Below are 22,807 nucleotides of genomic sequence, written 5' to 3' on the forward strand. Positions count from 1 at the left end.
CGTTGCCAAGCAGCAGCAGAGCCCCACAGCAGTGTCCCCAAGCCCTATCAGTGTCCCCCAGTGGTGTCCCCAAGCCCCAGCAGTGTCCCCCGGCAGCAGCAGTGCCCCACAGCAGTGTCCCCAGCCCCGGCAGTGTCCCCCGGCAGTGTCCCCAAGCCCCAGCGGTGTCCCCCAGCGGTGTCCCCCAGCAGTGTCCCCAGCCCCGGCAGTGTCCCACGGCAGTGTCCCCAAGCCCCAGCGGTGTCCCCCAGCGGTGTCCCCCAGCAGTGTCCCCAGCCCCGGCAGTGTCCCCCAGCCCTAGCGGTGTCCCCAGCCCCGGCAGTGTCCCCCAGCCCCAGCGCTGTCCCCAGCCCCGGCAGTGTCGTCCCCCCCCGGTGCAGTACCCTCCGCAGTGCTGCCGCCCCGCGATGCCGCAGCCGCCGCCCGCCCCGGCCCGGCCCGGCCCGGCCCATCCTCCCGCTGCGGCACCGGCCCGGCCCCCCCCGCATCCCCCGGCACCGGCCCGGCCCCCCCCCAGCAGTCCCCGGCCCCGGCCTGGCCCCGCCGGCAGCCCCCGGGCCACCCGCACCCCCCAGTACCGCGCCGCAGGGCTGCGGGGTGTCCCCCCCCGCACCATGGGGGTCCCTGCCACCCCCCTCACCACCCCCCCCACACTGGCACAGGGGCTGAGCCTGTGCCCACCCGCTGGGACCTCCCCCCGCTATCCCCACAGAGAATGGGGGGGGCCGCGCTGCCCCCTCCCACGGCCACACCGCTGCTCAGGACCCCCCCCAGTGAGACCCATCAGGGCCCCCTGACCAGATGTGCTGGCACCCAGATGTACCAGTACTCGGGGACCATGGCACCCATACGTTTTGGCACCCGTATGTTTTATCAACCCAGATGTGCCAGCCCACGTGCACACGGTGCCCAGATGTTCTGGCACCCAGACCCAGCTGCGACAGTCTTCGTAAAGCCTGGTACCCAGATGTGCCAGCACCCAGGCACGCTGGCACTCAGACGTGCCAGCCCTCCTACAACCTGGTACCCAGCTGTGCTGTGACCCAGCTGTGCTGCCATCCAGATGTGCCGTTCCCACGTGCACCCGGGTGCTCAGATGTGCTGTGACCTAGTTACGCCGGTGCCTAGGCGTGCCAATCCCCGTGCACATGGTGCCCAGGCGTGCTGGCACCCACCCAGATGTGCCAGTCCTTGTGCACCCAGGTGCGTCCAGATGTGCTGGCCCCCGACCTGCCCATGCCCAGGGTGAGTGCTCCCCCCCACCCCCGGCCCCCACGACTCTTGGAGACAGGCCGAGCTCTGCTGGAGCCTTTATTCACCGGAACGCCGACAGCAGGTGCCCCCCCCCCCACCTCCGCCCGCTCCCACCCCAGCACCCTCCTTGCTGGGACCCTGCGCCCCAAAAATGTGAGGAGACACCCCCCTGGGGAGGGACTGTCCGGGGAACCGCGGTGGGTCTGGTTATTGCTCACAGCACCCAGCTCCCGGCAGTGCCTGGCACTGGCGGGGACGTGGGACCCCCCAAACATGGGGCAGGTCAGGCAGTCGTCAGCTGCTGCTGAGCTCCATAGAGAAAAGCAGTGCTGGGAGGATGAGGAGGGAGCAGGAGGAAGACACAGGGGAGCCCTGGGGGTGGTGGTGGGACGTTACACACTGGCTCCTGAAGGAATTTGGGGTCGTGCAAAGTTTCTGCCCACGGCAGCAATGGAAGAATTGTCATGTGCCTGCAGTCATCAGTAGGGTTCAGAGTGAATGTTGCCACTGCCTGCATGAGGAGGCCCCATGCTGGCACGAGAGCAGCCGGGCAGGGACAGAGCAGCCGCCCCAGAGGGGGTCTGTTCATGGGCGGGGGTCCCCAAGGATGCTGGGAGCAGGACCCAGGTGTCCGGGTGCCACTCCAGGTTTGGGGGTGATGTCCCTAACTGCCGGGTTCCAGGGCCACGCTGCTCTGGAAGGTGGCCAACTGCCGCATCTCCTCCGTCTGCATCGAGTGCCGGCGCAGCAGCTTGCGTCGTCCCTTGGGCGAGCCACGGGGGCCGGGGGGGTGCGGGCCAGGGTGCAAGGGGGGCAAGAAGCCAGCCCTCCCAGAGGCCAAGGGCTCCAGCAAGAGCGTGCCGGAGCCACGACGCTCCAGCAAACCGGGCGGGCGCCGACGGGTGGCCGGAGGCGACTCGCTGGCTGGCAGCGGCATGGCCGAGCCCTCCATTTCAGGAGGGTCCCAGCGAGGCGGTTTGACCCGCGCCGTTTCAGGGGCCGTGTTGCGACGTGCCAATGGCTGTGGGCAAGCAGGGGGCACCCGTTCAGCCCAGGTGGCCCCTGGCAGCCCGGCAGCCTCACGGCCCTCCACGCTGTGCCGCCGTGGGCGCCCACCCAGGCTCAGCCCCTCCATCCCCGCCACCAACGTCTCAGGGGGTCCCCGCGTCCCCTCTGTCCCTGGGGCCACCAACCCCCAGGGCTCAGAGTTGAGGCGCTTCAGCGGCCGCGCCCGGGCACGGGGTGGGTCTGGCGCGGCAGCGGTCGGTGCCGGTGGTGGCGGGGGGAAGCAGAAAACATCCCTCTCCTCTTCCTTCTCGCTGCCGGCTGGTGACGCCGCCGTCCGCACCTCAATGTCAGAAGGCGACATGCAAAGGGCTGGGGAACGTTTCTCCTCCAGCCCTGGCGACGGGGGCGAGTTTAGGTATTGGCGCGTGGTTTTGGTCCCTGAGGGTGAGGTGTCAGTGGTGATGATGATCACCTCCTTCCCTCGGGCTTTGCAGGCATCCAGCAGCACCTGCAGTGTCTCCCGGTCCCCCCGGTTAATGGCATACACCAAAGCAGAGGCTCCAGCATAATCACGAGCACTGGGATCGGCACCGTGGGCCAACAGAATGGTGGCTACTGCCGGCCCGGCACGTTCGGCGCAGGCGTGCATCAACGCCGTCTTGCCCGTTTTATCGGGAATGTTGGGATCGGCGCCGTTTTCCAGCAGGTACCGCACCATGCGGGGCTGCTCCAGTGGGTCAGCGTAACCGGCCCGGCATGCGGCCATCAGCGGTGTTTGCCCGGCAGCATTGCCCTCGTTGATGTAGGCTCCCCCTTCCAACAAGAGACGGGTGAGACGGAATTTGCCCTGTGCCACAGCACGCAGCAAGGCCGAACCGTCCGCTGGTAACATGGTTAAACCAGGGGGGCCAGCAGCACCGGGTGGGCGGTGGACGGGGCTGGGCATGGCGGCGCTTATGGCAGCGGGGACGGCAGATGGTTGTGCTGGTCCGGGGGCGTCCCTTGCTCACTGCAATGGGACACAGCACATGTTGAACCTCCCCCACACCGAACCCACCCAGGATGGGACAGTCTCCCCCCACCTCAGTTTCCCGAGCTGGGTCCCAGGAGGGGATGGTTCCCGTGGATGCCATCAGCTGTCCCGGCGCAGCCCTGAGCCCCCCAGGCCTCTCTGCCGCTGCCTCTGGGCTGTGCCCACCTGCCTGCGCCCCTCCTCCACACCCCTGTCCTGCTGCCTGTTACCCCTCCTGCATCCCCATCCCCTACCCACGTCCCCTGCCTGTCCCCCATCCGCGCCCCCCCGGCCTCTGTTCCCTCCCGTACTCCCCCAAATCCTCTTCCTGCACCCCCTCCTTGCACCCCCCATTCCCTGCCTGCATCCCCTGCCCGTACCCCCATTCCCTGCCTGTACCCCCCTCCTGTGCCCCCCCTGCATCCCCTGCCTGTACCGCCCTCCTATATCCCCCCCCTGCATCCCCTGCCCGTACCTCCCTCCTGTAACCCCCCCTGCATACCCTGCCCATACCCCCATTCCCTGCCCGTACCCCCCTCCTGTGCCCCCCCTTCATCCTCTGGCCCTACCTCTGTGCTGTACCCCCCTGCATCTCCTGCCCGTACCCCCATCCCCTGCCTGTATCCCTGCCTGCCCGGTTCCCATGGCGACCGCAGCTCATCCTGCTCCTCAGCTCTCTGACCAGCCAAGAAAATGGGGGAGAAACCACCATCCTTCCAATTCCCCCCAGTTCTCCAGCCTGGCTGGTGGCTGCCACCGAGCAAGACACCGGGCTGCCACCGAGATTGGGCCTGGCACTCACGGCTGCACCGTCTCCCCCTGGGTAGGGGAGACACCGCAGAGAGGAGACCCCCCATCCCAGCCCCTCTCTCCCCCCATCCCTCTTTTCATCTTTTACCATGGTAACCGGAGCGTGGTATCCCCCAGCGACAGGTCCCGGTCCCAGGTGCCCTGGGGATGGAGGTGTCGGGGACATCGCCCGGTAGCCGCCATCCCAGCCTGCCGCCGGCATAGCGGGGGTGTGGAGGGGAAGGCAGGGGAGGTTATTTGGAGGGTTTTTCCCCCCCCTGCATCACTATTTTTGGCAGCTGCTGGCGCGGGGGGCGGGGGGGGAGCTGGAGCGGGATGAATCACCCGGCGGCGCAGCCGGCAACGAACCCGCTGCGCGGAGCTGCCTGCGCGGGGGTGCGAGGGAGAGAGCCATCATGGGGCCAGAGAGATGCCATGGGACCAGGGAACTGCTATGGGGCCTGGCACGGTGGGGCTGGGGGCCATGGAGCATTGGAGACCTGGGGGAGCACGGGGCAGCAGGGCTGGGGGTTCACAGGGCAGTGGGCCTGAAGGGGAGGGTCAGAACACAGCAGGGCTGGGGGGTCACATGGCAGGGGGGCCCAGCGCAGTGGGGCTAAGGGCCATGGGACATTGGAGACTGGGGGGCCCGTGGGGCAGCGCGGCTGGGGGTCCCAGCACAGTGAGGCTAGGGGGTCACAAGGCAGTGGGGCTGGGGGCTATGGGGCAGCGAGGCCCCAGTGCTCGGGAGCTGAGATGCCCGTAGGGCGCTGGGGGGCCTCTGCGCCCCCCGTTTCGCCCCCCCCGCCCCATTCATCCCCGTCCCAGCCCCATTCATTCATTCATTCATGCCTTCCCTCCGCCCCGCCCCTCGCCCCGCCCCCTACCCTTTGATTGGCTCCGCCACCCGCAAATCAGCGCGGCGCAGGTGCGTAGGCCCCGCCCTCTCCCGAACCCTGCGTATCCGCAGCGGCCCCGGACGCACGTGGAGTGGCTGCGCGTGCGCGGTGTGAGTAACCGGGACCGGGGCGGGGGGGGCTCCGGGAGGGAGCGGGACGAGGGGGACTGTCCCATGTGCCCCCCCTGTCCCGCCCGTGTCCCCCCCGTGTCCCCCGGGGGCTGCGCCGTGTGCCCTCCAACGTATCCCCCCGTGTGTCCCTCCCACTTCCCCGTGACCCTGGGGGGGCTCCTCGCTGTGTCCCTGTGTCCCGTGGGGTGCCTGCCCCACGTCTCACCGTGCCCCGGGGGGGCTGCCCGCTGTCGTGTCCCTCACCATGTCCCCTCGTGTCCCCGGGGAGGGCTGCCCCGTGTCGTGTCCCGTCCTATCCCTCGCCGTGTCCCCATGCCCCGGAGAGGGCTGCCCCGTGTCTTGTCCCCCCCCATGTCGCCTCGTGTCCCGGGGGGGCTGCCCCATGTTCTCCCCACTCACCCCCCGTGTCCGGGGGGGGCTGCCCCATGGCTCCCTGTGCCCCCCCCGTCCCTGCTGCCCCCCTCGCTCCCCTCAAACCTCCCCAGCGCAGGGGGGCTGCCCCCCTCCCCAACAAGGAGGCGCTTATTCTCAACCCCCTGTGTCCCCACAGCGCCCCCCCCCCCGCCCCCCCCCCCCAGCCATGGCGGGCCGAGGCCGGGGTCGGGGCCGCGGGCAGATGACTTTCAACGTGGAGGCGGTGGGGATCGGGAAGGGGGATGCGCTGCCCCCCCCAACCCTCCAGCCCTCCCCTCTCTTTCCGGTAAGTCCTCGGGGGGCTTCCCCCCATCCCTGGTGTCCTTAAAGAGGGGGGGTTCCCTGATGTGTGCGTGTCTCCCCCGGGGGGAGCTGAGCACGGCTGAGCACTGATGCACTTGCTGCATGGGTGCCATCCCCCCCCCCGGCAGCCGCTGGAGCACCGGGCGGCCCCGCTGCCCGGCGGGGAGGAGGGCGAGTACATGCTGGCGCTGAAGCAGGAGCTGCGGGGGGCCATGAAGAACCTCCCCTACTTCGTCAAACCTGGGGCGCCCCGCAGAGGTACGGCGGAAGGGGGGGGGGCGAGGGGGGGGGGGCGATCCTCCTGCACCCCCCCTGCGAGCAGGGAGGGGGGTGTGGGGGGAGAGAGGGTGCCCACCCCACGGTGCCCAGCTCGCTGCCCTGCATCACCTCAGCCCCACTGATTCCCCTCCAGACCCCCCAGCCCCATGCCCCCCCCCCCCCCCGCGCCTTTCCATTGGCACTCCCCAGCCCCACTGCTGTGAACCCCCCCAGGCCCACGGTCCCCAGCCCCACTGCAGTGGGACCCCCTCGCCCCGCTGTTGTGATCCCCCCAGCCCCATCACCCCCCCCAGCCCCACTGCATTGGGTACCGCCCCCCAGCCCTGCAGTCCTCCACCCCACTGCATTGTGAGCCCCCCTCCAACCCCATGGCCCCCAACCCCGCTACCCCATAGCCCCCTAACTCCACTGTGTTGGGACAACCCCCCCCCAAGCCCCACAACTCCCCCCAGCCCGTGTTGTGACCTCCCAGCCCAATGGCCCCCACCCTCACTGTTGTGACCCCCCCCAGGCCCACGGCCACCAGCCCTACTGCATTGTGACCCCCCCCCCAGCCCCGTCACCCCCCCCCCCCAGCCCCACTGCATTGGGTCCCCCCCCAGCACCATGGCCCCCACCAGGCCGCATGGTGGCTATTCCCAGCTGGGCTGCCTTGTGCCCTTGGGTGTCCCCAGGGGGGAGTGTGTGTCCCCGGCCCCCCCGCGGTGACCCCCACCTTGTGCTCCCCCAGATATCGAGCGCTACTCGGACAAGTACCAGATCTCCAGCCCCATCGACAGTGCCATTGACTGGAACCCAGGTTTGGGGGGGGGGGGGGAACGGGACAGGGAACCTGGGGGGAGACAGGGACCTGTGGAGGGTGGCGGGGGGGCTCCCGATCCAGCCCCTCACTCTGCCCCACAGACTGGAGGCGGCTGCCACGGGAGCTGAAGATCCGGGTGCGGCGGCTGCGGAAAGGCAGTGAGTGTCCCCTCCTGTCCCCCCCCATCCCCGCCGTGGGGCCAGACTCTGCCCCCCCGGGGGGTAACGCTCCCCTCTGACCCCTCCCCTGCAGGGACCACCATCCTCATCCCCAAGTGCAAGCAGCGGGTTGCACTGGACAAGGAGGAGACCATTAAGAAGCTGGAGGTAACGGGGCCGAAGGCTCGGCCACCGTCCCCTGTGGCGGTAGGGGGGGTCCCCACTGGGGTGGCCCAGCTGGATGTTGGGGGTTAACACCACAGGGGCTCCCCTGAACCCCTCAGAGCCTGGAGAAGAAAGAGGAAGAGGTGACATCGGAGGAGGAAGAGGAGAAGGAGGAGGAAGAAGAAGGGAAAGAAGAGGAGGAAGAGGAGTATGACGAGGAGGAGCATGAAGAGGTGAGATGGGGGGGGGGGACATCCCAGTGGGACCCCAGCTGGGGAGGTGGGTGCAGCCGCCCTGGCCGTGAGGTGGCCCTGCCTGGCAGGGTGGGGGGACATGCGGGTGCCACCCTGACCCCCACCCTGTGTCCTCCCCCTGTCCCCAGGAGACCGACTACATCATGTCCTACTTCGACAACGGCGAGGACTTCGGCGCTGACAGCGATGACAACATGGACGAGGCGGTCTACTGAGCACCCCCACTGCCACACACCCCCCCCCGGGACTCTGGGGTCCCCTGTCACCCCCGCCCCGGGCACCTGGGTCCCCTGTTACCCCCTCCAGAACACCGGGGTCTCCTGTCACCAGCCCTCCTCCTCAACACCAGGGTCCCCTGTCACCAGCTGCCCCCCCCCCTCCAGGGCACTAGGGTCCCCTGTCACCCCCCCTTGGGCCACCAGGATCCCCTGTCACTAGCACACACAGACACTGGGTCCCCTGTCACCTGCCTCCCCAGATGCCTGGGTCCCCTGTCACCCCCTCTGGGACACCAGTGTCCCCTGTCACCCCCCTCCCCGGACACCAGGGTCCCCTATTGCCCCCCTCCCTGTATTTCTGGGTCCCTTGTCGCCCCTCCAGAACACTGGGGTCTCCTGTCGCCAGTCCCCCTCCATGACACTGGGGTCCCCTGTCACCAGCATCACCCACAGGGCACTGGGGTCCCCTGCCACCCCTCCTTGGGACACCACGATCCTCTGTCACCAGCACACACAGACACTGGGTCTCCTGTCACCCGTCACCTCCAGCCGGCAGGTGGCACTTGTGCTCCAGGGATGGAGGGTTGGGACACCGCAGGGTCGGGGCACCCCAGGGTGCTGGCAGCTGGGGGGTCACATGGGGACACCCCCCTGCCCCCCAACTTGGGTGGGGTCCTGGGGGGACTCCTGATCCCCTGCGGGCGGACCTGGGGGGGGAAGGACCACCCAGCCTTGTCCCCAAGCCAGCAGTGGGGTGGGGTCGTCCCTTTTGGAGGCAGTTTTATGGGTGATGGGGGGGGGGGACCCCCCCAAACTGCCCCCCACACCCCCGGCCTCACGCCCCTTTTTGCAGCATCTTTTTAACACTTGGGATTTTTTTTTTAACTTAATTTTGGGTGGATTAAAGTTGACTTCTGTATTTCCAGGTTGTCTTGTGCAGCGGCCTCAACCCGCACGGAGCTTTTGGGGAAGGGCCCGGATAACGGGCTCCCCACGCTGCCCCCCCCCGCCGGAGCACACAGGGGTCTGTTGTTATTGTTTTCCAAGCCCCGCTGCTTCCAGGTCTCCTGAGCTGATCATAAAGAAGCCCTTGTTATTGTAGGGTTCACGGCAAGGGGGGAGCCCTGCCCTGGGAGGGGGAGTTGGGTGCGCCCATGGGTGCAGGGAGCAGCTGTGCCTCCCCCCAGCTTTCTGCCCCACACGTGCAGGGCCGGCTCCTGGCATCGCCCGGGTGCCATGAGTGCCTGGCTGCACCCGGTTTTCCGCCCTGACACCCCCATCGGCTCACGCTCCGGTGCCCCCCTGGCCCTAGCCATGTGGTGGGGCGGCACGTGGCACCCGCTGGGTGCCGGGGAAGGGGGGGGGATGTGTGTGCAAATCGCCAGCTCCTGGAGTCAGGGGGGTGCAGCCGCAGCATGCCCCTGTTCCCCCAGCGCCATGGCAGCAGCTCGGGGGGGGGGGGGGGTTGACCCCAGCACCCCGCTGGGGTTCCCCCAGTCTGGATTAACCCCTTGGCGCTGGATTCCAGCAACACGGGGTGCAGGATCAGGCCCCTGCTCCAGCCCGAGGTGGGGGGGTGAAAGTTTGTGCCTCCCTGGGGAGTGGAGGCGGGGGGGGGGGGGGCGGCAGGGTTTGAACCCCCCCCCCGAGTCTGGGGTGATGCGGGGGGTGCTGGGCTGAGCCCTGCCAAACTCATTGCATGCACCAGCAGTTGAAAAAAGCTGCTGGGAGGGCGGGAAAGGGTTTTTTTTTGGGGTGCAAAAGGTGTTTTGGGGTGGTGGGGGGGAAGGTGTTTCTTGGGGGAGGGGGGGGAAGGTGTTGTCTCCGGACAAGGAGAGCCGGGCGGGGGCCGCTCATGTGAAGCTCATGTGATGGGGAAGCACCGCCCCCGCCCCGGGCAGGTTCCTGTTTATGGCTGGTTTTTAATCCTTGGGTAATAAAATAAATAAAAAAAAAAAAAAAAACACCCAACAAACCCCAAACAAAAGCGGCAGCTCGGCAAAGCCAACGCTTGTTCCCTCCCACCTGCCTTCCCCCCCCCCCGGCCAAAAGCAGCGCTGTCCCCAAGGGGGACCGGGCCCTCATGGGATCCCAGGGGGTGGTGATTTCCCTGCTGCACCCCCCCCCGTGCTCCGGGGGGCAAAGAAATAACCCCACAGGGGTAAGAGGATGGGCAGCAGTGACACCCCACGCCCCCACCCCTGACGATAAAATTGGGAAGAGGCCCGGGATTTGGCCGTGGGGCGCGGGGAGCAGCCTCCCAATCGCCGGGGAAGGGAGCTGGAACTGGGGGTGGCGGTGGGTTTGCTTTACACCCCCCCCCCCTCAACCCCGAGTTCGTGCCTTGGTTTCCCGGCGCAGGCGGACGGCGCGTGGCCTCCTCGTGCTGCCGCCCTGCGCAGCCGCGGACACAACACTATTTTTACACACACACCCCCCCCCCCGCCGGGACTGCGAGCGTGGAGGCCTCGTGAGGGGCCAGTCTGGGGGATGTTGGGGTGCCAGGGGGGTTTTGGGGTGTTTAGGGAGGACTGCACACCCCCGCCCACCCCGCCCCAGCACCCCCCACCTGAAAGAGGATTTTTCCAGGGAAGCAGCGGGAGGATTCGGGGGAGTGGGAGGGAGAGAGTGGCCAAGTCCTTCTCCCGCACCCCACAGCAAAAGGAGGCCCAAACTGTGCCGAAAGGTGGAGGATGCTCCGATCCAGCTGCTCCGCATCCCTTCAGGGACATCCTAGTCCCATTCCTATCCCAACCCAATCCCATCCCTTTCCCATTCCCTTCCCCATCCCCATCCCCATCCCCAATTCCATCCCATCCCCAATCCCATCCCCATTCCCATCCCATCCCGGCGGCGTCGCTGCTCCCGGATGCTCTGGTTTGTCCGAGGACCTTTGCCCCAGTTGGGCTTGGCGGGGCTGCAGGGCCAGCGCCAGCCCGGGCCCATGGCCAGCAGCCGGGGCCAGCAGCCAGCGGGGCAGCCGCCATGCTGCAGTGGGGCGCCTTAAGGGGCCGGGGGGGGGCAGCTGTTTTCCAGAAAACTACCATTTTTGGCCCAATGAACTGCAGCCGCTGCACCCCCAGCCCGCTGTAAATAACCCCCCCACCCCCCAGTACAGCCTGGGCAGGAGGAAGGAGCAAAAACAGGGAAAAACGGGCAAAAATCCCCCCCGGGGGTGGGAGGGTGACAGGGGGTTGACACGGGGGGGGGTGGGGGGGGGTGTGTGTGCGCCTGGATGTGGCCCTGCGATCGATGCTGGGGGTGTGCGGACCTTGTGCTCCAGCACTTTATGGCCCTAATTGGTTTCATCGGTTTAATTGAGGCTGTAAAGCGGGTGCTGGGGGGGGGGGGGGGGGGGGGGCGTGTGTGTGTCTGTGTGGTGCAGGGTTCAGTCCCCACCCCGGCGGGGGTGGTGTGTGTGTGTGTTGTCCCCTCCCGCTCCTTTCCCTGGGAAAAAAAACAGATTATTTTTTGGGGGGGTTGTTACTGTAGGGTCTCGGGTTGGCTGCTCCCCCCAGCTGCGCCCCCCCCCGCTGCGGGCTCCCCCAGCCCGGCTCTTTGTGCCCATACTTGGCATGGAGCGGGGCTGACCCTTGGCCCATCTGGCCGGTGTCCCCAGCAGTGCAGGGATGCCGCCGGCCTGGCACGGGGACGTCGGCTCGGCCTCTTTCCGTGGCACTTGTCGCCGGGAGGGGAAACTGAGGCACAGTAGGGACCCCCCCCCCCCCCCCCGCCCCCATGGATATGTTGGGGGAGGGTGGGCTCCACCAAGGGGGGGGGGGTGGATCACCACGCCACGCCATGCCGGCACACGGTCATCATGTGGTCACGGGGGACATTCCTGGGACCCCTCCCCACAGCAGGTTGGGGACGCAGTGACATTCCTGGGATGGGGGTTGGGATAAGGGGACCGGGGTGGGTGAGAGTGGGGGGGATAAACCCGCCATGGCAGCCTGTCCTGTCACGGGCTGGTGGCACGGCCCTTCCCCGGCGTCACTGGCTGGCTTCCACTGGGACAGGGCCCCCGCTCACCCCACAGAGGCACAAGATTTGGGGTGTGCGGCTGGACACGTCCCCTTGCCCTGCCACGGCCTGGCATGGCCAGAGCCACCGGTGTCCCGCAGATAAGACCCTCCCTGTGCCGGGCCGGCTGCGGGGAGATAAGGGCAGGCTTTGGCGGGGGGGGTGGCAATGGGGCTCCCTGTGGGGTTGGATGGGGAAACTGAGGCACAGAGGGGACCATGAGCCCTGTCACTGCCTGGCAGCTCCGGTGCCATCCCCGTGTCCCCATCCCCAGGGCTCACTACAGCCCCCCAGGTGCCAGGGTGGGTGCCAAGTCGGGGAGAGGTGACAGCACGGAGCCCTGCGACAAGGTCAGGGCTATTTTCCACCACATTCCTCGACATGGCATCAGTGCCTCAGCCCCTTTTCCATCAACTTTCACCCAGATCCCCCAGAAAAGGGCCGGAAGAGGGGTGTGTGCATCAGGGGGTGGGGTGGGGGGTGTCATACAACATGCCCCTGCGGTGACAAGAGAGGGTGCTGCGCAGGCGGCTTGGCTGCCGATGGGAACGCTGCACCCCTGGGAGCCTGCCTCAGTTTCCCCTCCCCACCAGCAGCACCAGAGCACCATTTTTTCTGCCCAAATTCGATCCTGGAGAAAAGAGAGTGGGAGGGATGTGGGTGGGCACAGGTGGCTGCCCCCACCTCGTTTGAGGTGACACCATAGCTGGAGCTGAGCCAGGGCCAAAAAATGGGGAAAAAAAACCCTTTTCTGAACATAACTGCTGAGACACAAGAGCAGCGTGTGGCTTTTGCTGCCGTTTGGTGACCAGGGTCTGAAAAGCAGCGGGTTCCTGAGCGACAGGGGAAGCACTGCCCAGGTCTCAGGTAATTAGCCTGATTAACGAGAGCCAGCACCCAAAGGTGGGTCCTTTGCTGCAGGAAGGGCCCCCGTGGCCACATCCCCCACCCACTTCTTGAGGACATACCACCCCCCCATGGGACCTCACAGTGGGTGTCTGGACCCCCCCATGCCCTCCGGCCACGTCCCATCCCTTCCCCGAGATCAAGTCCAAGAGGCTCCGCGATTCTCTCCTTCAACTCTTTATTAAAAACTAAGAACACTGCCCCACAGGGGCACTTCCCACAGCAGCAGTACAAAATCCGAATCTGCCCCCCCCCCCCGCCCCCCGCCCAAGATACAAAACAGTAGAAAATGAGAAATTAATCATCTGCAGTTGCGCCTTCCAACACTCCAGGATCGCAGCTCACTTCCCCACGTCCTGGAAAGCACCAGTCCCTGCCCAGGATGGGATTAGATTCCCCCTGGATCAGCCCAGACCCCCCCGGCCACCCCACAGTGATGCTTTGGTGGGGATGGGGAACAGGGGAGAGACTGTCCCCCACGTGTCCCGCAGGATTCCATCAGGATTCCTGGCAGTAGCTGGGACACAGTGGCAGGGGGAGGCCAGCATGGCCGTTACCGACAGGAGCATCGGCTTCCACAGGCTGAGAAAATTCAACACCCCAAGGGGCTGCACCCCAGAGCCAAGCTTCCCAAGGGAATTCCTGAGAGCAGGAAGCTCTGGGGAGACCGGCTCAAGCTTCTCTAAGCAGGGCTGGCGCCTTCCTCAGCAGCTGCATGGAGCTGCTTCCTCCGGCAGGACACACCGTGCTCGGGAATGCTGACAGGCAGCAACAGGTCACCTCCGTCCCCGAGGACGGCGTCACCGGAGTGAAGGCATCATGATGGCAATTGCTGATACGGTTCTTTGGTTTTTAAAGTCTTTTTCTAGGCTGGATTCTGCCTCTCTTCAGGGTTTGTAACTCAGGTGGCCGAGGCTTTCACACCTCCCCTGCTCCACCTCAAGTTCTCCCGCCAATGTCCATGGAAGCACCTTGGTAGTTTTGGGTTTTTTCGGAAGATTTTGGCCATACACAAGGCCCAGGACCCCCCGGGAGCCACCGCAGGGTCTGGTGGGCACAGCCAGCACACGAGGGAACACAAAGACTCAAGACACTTCACCACCTCCGCCATGCTCACCGGGAGCCGCTGCCCCCTCCAGCGCTGCCCTCTGCGGCAGGGCTCTGCCCATGGCCACCGTGGCACAGCCAGAGTCCAGAAAAAAAGCCGTAGAGTTAATTTTGGCCCCGGCGCTCACTGGATGTTGTTGTTGGCAATGCAGGGGTCCACCTGAAGAAGGAAGCCAAGAGGCGCTTTAGACCCTTCGAGATTGAACCCTAAGACCAGACCCCACCCCAGTGATTCTGGCAGGGCCATCGTGTTCCCCCCTGTGGCTCACCTCCGTGTAGGTGGGTGGTGGCATGAACTTGAACTCAGGAGCGTACATGAAGATGGGGCTGTCGAAGCTGTCAGGGTCATCCAGGAGGGGAGTGGTGGGGCTTTCCAGGCGGTGGTCCTCAGGAACAATGTCCAGGTAGCAAGGGGGTGCTGCAAGGGAGGAGGGAACACCTGTGAGATCTCCCGTGTTCCCCTACCACAACTCCCCTTTGGTCCCCAAGACCTGTCGGTGGTGACAGCAGTGGCCACCCCTCACGGTCACCACACTCACCTTCTGGAGCATCAGGGAGGTTCAAGTCCACCCAGCTCATCTCAGAGCTGGTCTGACTGGCCATGCTGGAGCTGCGGCTCCCGATGCCCGAGCGGCTGCCGATGACGAGGGGCAGCTCCAAGATGATCTTCTTGGAGCCCGGGACGCTGACGTAGATCTGCGAAGGGAAGAACCAGCGTTGTAAGGGGTGGCAGGGACCAAGAGAGGACCCAAGTTTACCCACTAACAAAGGGAGGATGATTAACAGCGATCAGTGCCACTCACCTGCAGGAAATACTCCACGCGCAGGATGTTGCAGCCCAAGATGGAAGGTTTGAGCTTCTTGACGCGGATGGTTTTACCCCGCCAGGACTCAGACATGCCCGAGATGATGTGGTTGCCTCGGACGCAGGAGAGTTTCTGGGTGAAAACCTTGGTCTGTCCATTGGCCAGGTAGGTGTGCTTGGCGATGATGGCTGCCTTGGGCACCACAATGCGGGAGCACGTATTCTCGAAGTCGGCATTGATGCAGATGTCGTCACCTGGGCAGGGAACAAGGTTGGCCATTTAGGAAGGTCAGAGCTTTTTCCCTGCGGCATGGATGCCCACCGTAGCTGTTCACTGGCCCCAACACCCCAGCACTCTACACAGCTACTCCTTGTCCCACCAACCCTTCCCTCCTCCCTGAGGCAGAACCGGCTCTCACCTTCACAAAACCCCTTCCTATCGATTTGAGCGCTGACCGACACCCGTCCGTCAGGAATGAACATACAGGACACCTTCTTCTCCTTCTTGGCAGCAACTGGAGACTGGAGAGAAACGAGATTGTTACCAGGGTGAACGCTGCACACCACTCCCATCCCTCCTTCCTTCCTCCCATTTTGCAACAGAAGCTTCCAGTTCCCCATGAGGCTCGAGCCTCCTGCAGCCAAGTGAAAGTTGAAGCAGCGCCTCGCTTTATCTGCCTTGGTGTAGATTTCTAGAACTAACTAGAACTTCTTAAGAACTAAGTACTTAATCCAGGCTCAGCGATAAAGCCTATTAGGGGGGGTCTTAATGACAGAGGTCGGACTGACCCCCACCTAAAAGCTTTTCTCTCTCCCAACACCTGCTGACACCCAAGCCTTCCAGAGAAGAGCGGCACTTACCAGCAATTCCGGAGTGTTCACATCAACAGGATCCATAACCTCAAAGCGCTTCTTTATCTCCTGAGTGGGAAAGGATGGGCGCTCCAAGAAGGCCTTCACCCAATAATCCACACAGCCGTACTTTCCCTTGAAGGTGGTACCCAGAGGCCTGTGGAAAGAGACGCTTGTTAGACACATCTGAAGCAACAGGAGACTTTTCCATTGCCATCTATTTAATTTTCTTCCAAGGGGCAACATTCATCTCAAACTCACCCTTGGGGAAGCTCAAATCCAAATTTATACTCGTATTTGTTCCCAGGTCTCAGGATCACAGAGCCGTCCCCATCTGCGAAAAGAAAAAGGGAAGAGAGACATCAGCTGAAGCCCCGTGGGTTTGTTCTTAAGCTTGATCCTCCATTCTGCTTACACAGGCAGGATGGACTCGCACACCACATGGGCTTGAGCTGCATTAGCTGTTTGGTAAGAGCCGCCTACACCTGTCCCCCAGAACAGCCCCAGAAGCCCACATCAATTCTCTTTTCCACACCCCCATCCGCAGCGAGAACACAATGTCCCGACGCACTTCAGTCCCCATTACCTCTCCTCACCACACCCCACTTCCACTTTGGTGGAGTATCAAGCACCCACTTCTCTCCCCAGTTATCTCTTGATCTCCAAAGCTTCACCTCACCCCGCTTATCTCCCAAGACACTTTGTGCCAAGTCCGTATCTCTTGCCTTCCCTGCAGACAGACGAAGTTTTCTCCACGCTCAGGAGAAGAGACTCCTTGTCTCAGGCAAGATCTTCACTTGCCACTCCCAGACCACCACCCGTCCCGTGCCCTGTGCCACCCGGCTGAGGCCAACTCCAGCACTCACTGCCCGCGGGCAAGCAGCACCGCTGGGCTGCCAGCCACACCAACACCTCCCGTACGGGCAGGCAACTCAGCCAAGTTTTACGTTAGCCCTCAGCTTTCCAACTTTGAACTTGACTCAGCCAAGAACTGCTGCCCCATTCACACGTTTCAAGGAATCTACTCATTTCTCCCAAGACTTAGCCACCATTCCATCCCACTTTTGCCCGACACCAGGAAAACACCACCACTCCCAGCCCCTCCCCCCCCCCCCCCCGACCCCCCCTCCCCCCCCCCCCCCAGCCTCAGAACTATCCCAGCTGACGCGTAGCCCAAGGGGACACAACTGAAGACTTGTTCCAGCCCCATGAGGCCAACCAGCACGACAACCTCCTGGTCAATAGACCACTTTCAAACCCTTTTGCCCCCAACTCCCTCCTCCCAGCCCCAGATCCTCACCAGTGGGCTGCTCCTCCAGTGTGAGGACGTCCTCAAAGCGCAGGTATTCCATCTCCTGCCTGCACTGCTGGGGGCCCTTGGCCCAGTTCACTTTGGCCACCCCGCAGGCCAACACCTTGACAGCGCTGACACGCGTCACCTCAGCCACCTCCACCAACACACGCCCGGCCACCTTCTCCCCACTGCAGTAGACCTTCTCAGGCTCGCTGAACGTCATCAGGAAGGTCTTCACCTTCTTGAACATCACCATGGCTGAAGTGAGTGCAAGGAAATGCTAAGAAAGCAGCGAAGAGATCACACAAGGTAACACCTGCGTGTTTTTTTTTCCCCTCTGAAGAAGAAAAAAAGACCTGAAACTGGCTAATTTTAGTCAAAAAAAAGCCGTGATTCAACCCTTACACTCGCTAGCCTTAAAGTACTGAAACAGCGCCACAGCCAAACTGCGCCACCCGCCAGCCTCAACGCCTTGAAAGCAGCCCCCGCCGGCCGCCGCCTTTTATAGCCTCCGCCGCCCCGCCCCGCCCCCGCCCGCGCCTGTTGATGCCAGCAGCGCCACGCCGAGGGCGCGTGGCCAGGCGTGCTGCTCGCGTGATCAGCGCGCCCATTGGCCGCCGCAGCCTTGTTTACAGCCCCGCCGACCAATCAGCGCGCCGGCTGGGGAGCGTGGACAGTGTGTGAAGGAGAGGCGAGCGTGTTCAAGGAAAAGGAGGGTGGAGGGGGGGCGGAGTGACAGCGCGGCAGACCAATGGGAAGCGAGGACAGGCGGCGGCGGCGGCCAATGGGGAGCGGGGAACAGGATGTAATGTTCCCAGGCGGGAGGGAGGGGAGAGCCGTCCTCAGGGTGGGCGCGGGACCCGGTTTGGGACCGGCCGGGGTCGGCCCGGCTGTACTGAGCGAACTGGGAGCGGCCCGGCGGGGCCTCCCCTCGCCCTTGTGGTGGCTTTCTTCCCCCTTTTTTCTCAGTCCCCTCACACAGGGCAGCCCGGGGGCATTTCCACAGCCACCCCCGGCCTCGCCTCAGCCGGTGCCTGAGGCATTTCCTGCCCCCCCCCCATCCCCTCCGCCCCACATTATTTGAGGTAAAAAAGCACGGATTTGGGGTAGGGAATGGAAGCCTGACCGTAGGGCCCTCTCTGTGTCCTTCTGGGGTGTCATGGGGGAGACACACGGGGTATCATCTGCCCCACCTCTGCCCTTTCCGTCAGCCCCTGCCACATTTTGGGGACGTTTCCCAGAAAAAAAAACCCTCTCCTATGGCTGAATACTGCGACACCCTCCCGGTCCCCCGCGCATAGGTACCCTTCGGGCAGTATCTGGAGAGGGGGGGATGACACGAAGCTGGTGACAAAATCTGAGGCAAACGTTTATTTTTAAGCTTACAAGGTCAAAATGTTTCTCCCGTTCGAGGTAGAAAATGGGGGATTTTTCTTTTTCTGTCAACAAGTTCCCCCTTGATCTAAGGGACAGCAAATAACCACATCCTTCCTATAAACTGTGTTGTGTATAAACTTCCTATAAATGGGGTCCTGGTCCCTGTTTTCCAGCTGGGATTTGGGGTGTTGTCCCCTGTAGGAGCCTTTTGACTCAGAGAAACCCTCGAATTTTCCTTCCTCGATCATTTTTGCTGAGCTAGACGTTCCTCCCTGGCAGGCGGGGGCTGTTTTTGCCCTTGGTTTTAAAAGCCCTTAATGCTTTTACAGCTCAGGAAAACGCGGGGAGTGGAGGAAACGGGGAGAACAATATTTTTCTGGAGCCGCCCAGTGAGGCAGGAATGGAAAATGGGGCTCCGAAGACCTCCCCCACCCTGAACGAGGGAAAGGGATGTGTTTGTGTTAGGAGTTGTCTCCCCTTGTCCTTTGGAGCTTGTTTTTCTGTGCTTTTTCTGGCACGCAGCCCTGCTTTTCTTCCCCCTGCCATCTTTTCCTTCCCCCCGGAGTTAATTCACACCTGTTAGTATAAACCGATAAACCAGCCAGATAAACTGTAGGGCATAAACTCTTTGCCTGCCAAACTGCGGGACAAATTTCCTTGCTGTGAGGGAATTAATTCACAATTAGGTACGTAATAGAGGAACTGCACCTTTTCCTGCTGGCTCCCCCCAGTGCTGGCCGGCTCACCCCATTGTCTCTGGTGGCACGCTAGGAAAAAGGTGCCCCGGATTAAGGAAGAGCTGGGGATTTTGTTCTAATTTGGCCAAACAAGGAGAGCTCTCTTCCCAGCCTTGCCAGCTATGGGATATTTGATCCCAAAGACCCCCAGCTTGGAGCTGTGCCCGGCGTTCCTGTCGGAGACGTGTTTACGCTCTCCCTCTCCAGTTTCCTCTGGTGCCCATCTTTCCAAGGAAGACATATCCAGCCAGGATTCTCGCTCTCGGACAGTAAACCGCATTCCAGCAATGTCAAAGGACAATCGAGCCCTAAGCCAAAGAGCTTGCCAAAGATACAGTCCCAGGCACGTTCCACAGCCCCAGTCCTCTCCAAATTTCTCCTCTGTCAATCAGCTTTTGCCCTTTGTTCCCCTGACCCCTATCCGATGCCTCCTGGCTCCTTCTGCAGAAGCTGGAATTTCCTTAGGGCTGAGATTCGGTTCACAAGTTTTCGCATGCAAGCAGCCCTCTGGATTAAGCGAGGGGTTTCGGAAACACTGAGAATTGCAGCTTGTAAAAACAAAAGCTCCAAAATGTCATGTCTCCTTCCAAAAAAAAAACCCCAAGGGCATCAGAAGGGAAGCTGGTTGGATTTCTGGGCAGAGACCAGCTCCTGGGAGCTTCCTTGCTCCCACTAAGCAATTATTTTAAGGGATTCACCCCCCTCCCCAGCTTATTTCCCCCAGCAATCGTGGTGTTTGGCGTAACCCCCCACCCTTAATTAGGAGCAAAACTATTGCTGAAGGTGGATGGGGAGAATATCCGGAGCCTTGTCCTCTCCCATTGTGCCTGGCCGGGGGCGAGGGATGGCAAGGAGAGCTGCATGACTAATTATATGCTGGGGATAACCCAGTTCAAGAAAGCAGGGCTAGGTTTGAGCGAGAAACCAGGCCCTGAGGTGACTCACTGGAAGCCGGGGCTGCTCTGTGGGTCATGGAGAAGGAATTGGGTAAGGCACAAACTGGGCAGCTTCCAGAACTGCGCTCCACGGCCTTGCTGGAAACTGTCCTCCTTCCCACCATCCACCTGAATCCTGCTTGTAGTAAAAGCCCGATGCTGATAAAAGCCTTTTTTGTTGTTGTTTTTCCTAGTCTAGCTTATCAGGAGCCACCACCCATCATTGCCTGGAGAAGCCACGCTCCTCCCGTGGCAGGCTGTCCCGTCTCCCTTCCGTCAGACAACCTGGGTGCAGCCCTGGAGCTTCTCCCTGCTGTTTTCTCCAATTTTTCCCACCATATATGGCTGCTTCCAGCAAATTCGAGGCTGGGGGGGCGGGGGGGAGGGGAAGAGAAGGACGTGAAGGGATTCACAATGGCTCCAGAGAAGGGACAGAGTGTGCCTGTTGTATGGTCGAGAGCGGGAGCCAGGGCGGAAAAGGCATTTCCTTTGGGGAGGTTGTTTATGTAGAGGGAACATAATTAAACAAATCCCACGCTATTTGCGTCGGGTGCGTGTCCCTACAGCTGGAAAACGAGGGACTGTGGGACCTGAGTGGCTCCTGGAAATCCACTGCTTGTCCCACGCTTGGCTTCTCACTGGTGGCATTTGGCTGTGCCCGCGGCAGAAATTTGACAGCAAAACGGCCGCCTGCGATTTCTAGGTTTGAAAAGCAGGCAGTGAAAAAAAGGGCATCGTCTCCGTTTCAGTGTCTAAAGAAAACCAGCAGTTTTGGTGAGGTTATTCAGGTTTGCAGTGCCTGGTTTGAGGCGGCGGGGGGGGGGGTCATGGCACTGCTGGGTTGCTGCAACACAGAGGTTTTACCGGGGATCTACCTGAAACGGGTTGGAAAGCTCTCAGGGCAGATCCCCGTTAGGGATTTCCAAAATCAGCTTTTTTTTTGCTGCTTTCATCCGCAGCAATGGCTTGTGTTGCCGCTGCCTGTGCTTCCCAGCGCTGTGCAGGCTGCGGTACCAGTTTTAAATACTTTGTGGCACAAATCGGGGTCCCCTCTTCCCCTTCCCCATCTGCTGAACGGGGAGAAGTCCTCTCAGGGCTCGGGCGGGAGGACTTTTCCCCCCCAGAGCCCCACGTTTCCAGCTCCTGCCAAGGAACGCAATGTGAAAGCTCTCCCTGACGGTTCTTTGCCATGGTGGGATTGCTTCACTTCTTTTCTGGCCAGATCGTGGGTTTTTTGCAACAGAGGAAAGGGAAAGCCAGGGCTGTGACAAGGGACTGAAGTTGGTTGTCCATAAACAAGCAGGAATCTGAATTCAGGGTTTGGGAAGTCCCGTGTCTGTCATCTGCTCTGGGTGGGAAGACTCAGCTGCATCAGCTCTGTCCTACGGCTGGGAGAGCGTGACCTCTCCCGGGCTCCTGGCGTATGGCAGGGCCGGCTGATCTGGCCAAGCCTTCCTCTTCCCTAGGAACAAATCCAGCTCATCCATTTGCCAAACCAATTCACCAGCTCCTCTTTGCCTCTGGCGACAGTTGGGTTTGAAATATGTTGTTATGGAGGGAGGAAAAAGTATTATAAAGCAAAAGATTTCCTGAGCTTCCGTCCCTGCTCCATCCAATTGTCTCTTGAAAGGCACCCGATGCTGGAGAGAGCAAAGAAATAAGGAAAATTCCTTACTTTTCAGCTGCCAGAGCTACTCTGAGGCTGCCAGCATCTGTGTGTGCCTGGGGGCAAGGGGATTCTGAGCGGAGATGCTCACCCCAAACATCAAGCTCCTTAATTTAGAGAATTTAGCTAAAATTGGGGGGGGACAATCCCCTCCTAGACCTCGTTCACCCTCACTGTTCTCACAGGCAACGAGGCCAAATGATGGAACGTTTATGGGAGCATTTCATGGTGTTTGGGGTGAGGATGGACATTCCCTCGCTGCGGAGCTGCCTGTGGAGTCCTCCCAAGTCCTTCTCGTACTTTGGGTTGTGTGGACATCTAGAGGCCTTGCCAGGGATGACACAGGAGGAATTTTCCTCCTTCCTCCCATCTACCCATCCTAGGTACAAAGTTTAAGAGGGGGCAAGTGAAGCTGCGTTTAAATTTGGCTGTTATGAGCTAATTTCTCATGTGTTGAGCATGCTGCTTGGGTATTTGTGAAAGTGAAAGTGAGTGTTAATCTTCACTTTGTGTATTTACAAGAAGGAGGAGGAATGGCTGTGAGAGGCTGACAGCTGTGGCACTTGCCACTTCATGAGGACAACGGAGGTTGGACCTCCAGAAATCTGGCTTCTGTGCATCTGCTGCCCAAGTGCCACTGGTGGCTTATTTCTTTTTTATTTTTTTTCTGTGATTTGAGATTATTTTTCATAACAAATGAGGAGGAAGCTGAGGAAGGGTTCCGCGCTGAGACGTGCCCATTTCAGCCACTGCTGTTCCTGTTCCTTGCTGGTGACGCTGCTCAAGGCGTTGGCTGTTCTGAACATGAGGAAGCCGAATCTAACCCTGAACTTTGTGGAAGAAGTTCTCGCCTTGGCCTCAACATCTTGCTAACAAAACACACCGCAGTTTGGCAGGAAACAGGCTGAGGAAAGCTGCAGGTTTGGCCAGTTTTTAAACCAGTGCTGCTGTTTCGAAGACCTGCTTCTGATCTGGAGAGCTCTGGTTTGCAGGTTAGAGGCTTGCCAGCTCCAACATACCCAGCTGTGTTGCCCTCACTGCCACACCGGGACCTGGCAAACGTGGCCACCTCTGATGATCAGGCTGGTTTATGACATGTAGAAGCAGCTGCTAATGAAGATTCAGGTTTGGCTACTACACCTCATGCCCTCAAGGCCTTGGTGTTTCTCTGACTACTAGAAATCAGAGGGAGATGGGGTGTAAGAGGAGCAGGTTGTCCCAGACTTCTCTCACCTTCCTACGAGACTTGGTGCTGGCTGCTGTTGACAACCGCCTACCAGGGCAGGCAAATCACAGGTCTGATCCAAACTGGGAATTCCCTTGCTCCAACCACCCAGGTTGGGCATCTGGACATAGAATGGCCCGAATTGGGCTTGCTATTGAAAACATTGGCCAGTGTTGCCCGTGTCTTTTTTAGCA

General features: G+C 61.8%; 3 protein-coding genes across 3 annotated transcripts; 1 reads left to right on the forward strand and 2 right to left on the reverse strand.

Annotated features, from left to right (window-relative positions):
- Positions 1-1,729: 1,729 nt before the first annotated feature.
- On the reverse strand, positions 1,730-3,208 carry ANKRD34A (ankyrin repeat domain 34A). The gene has a single exon (XM_054182945.1). It carries the CDS (start codon positions 3,206-3,208, stop codon positions 1,919-1,921), a length of 1,290 nt encoding a protein of 429 aa, XP_054038920.1. The 3' UTR covers positions 1,730-1,918.
- Positions 3,209-5,664: 2,456 nt separating this feature from the next.
- POLR3GL (RNA polymerase III subunit GL) lies at positions 5,665-8,617 on the forward strand. The gene is made up of 7 exons (XM_054182947.1): positions 5,665-5,793; positions 5,939-6,068; positions 6,820-6,888; positions 6,993-7,049; positions 7,144-7,217; positions 7,334-7,447; positions 7,597-8,617. The coding sequence occupies exons 1-7, from the start codon at positions 5,674-5,676 to the stop codon at positions 7,681-7,683; spliced, it is 651 nt and encodes a 216-aa protein (XP_054038922.1). The 5' UTR covers positions 5,665-5,673; the 3' UTR covers positions 7,684-8,617.
- A 4,159-nt stretch (positions 8,618-12,776) lies between these two features.
- On the reverse strand, positions 12,777-17,155 carry TXNIP (thioredoxin interacting protein). Its single transcript, XM_054182835.1, has 8 exons — positions 16,680-17,155; positions 15,641-15,713; positions 15,389-15,536; positions 14,947-15,049; positions 14,526-14,782; positions 14,262-14,418; positions 13,992-14,140; positions 12,777-13,882 (listed from the first exon to the last, which is right to left on the reverse strand). The coding sequence occupies exons 1-8, from the start codon at positions 16,927-16,929 to the stop codon at positions 13,847-13,849; spliced, it is 1,173 nt and encodes a 390-aa protein (XP_054038810.1). The 5' UTR covers positions 16,930-17,155; the 3' UTR covers positions 12,777-13,846.
- Positions 17,156-22,807: the final 5,652 nt, after the last annotated feature.

The sequence above is a fragment of the Rissa tridactyla genome, chromosome 23 (assembly GCF_028500815.1).
Source record: "Rissa tridactyla isolate bRisTri1 chromosome 23, bRisTri1.patW.cur.20221130, whole genome shotgun sequence".
NCBI classification, from domain to species: domain Eukaryota; kingdom Metazoa; phylum Chordata; class Aves; order Charadriiformes; family Laridae; genus Rissa; species Rissa tridactyla.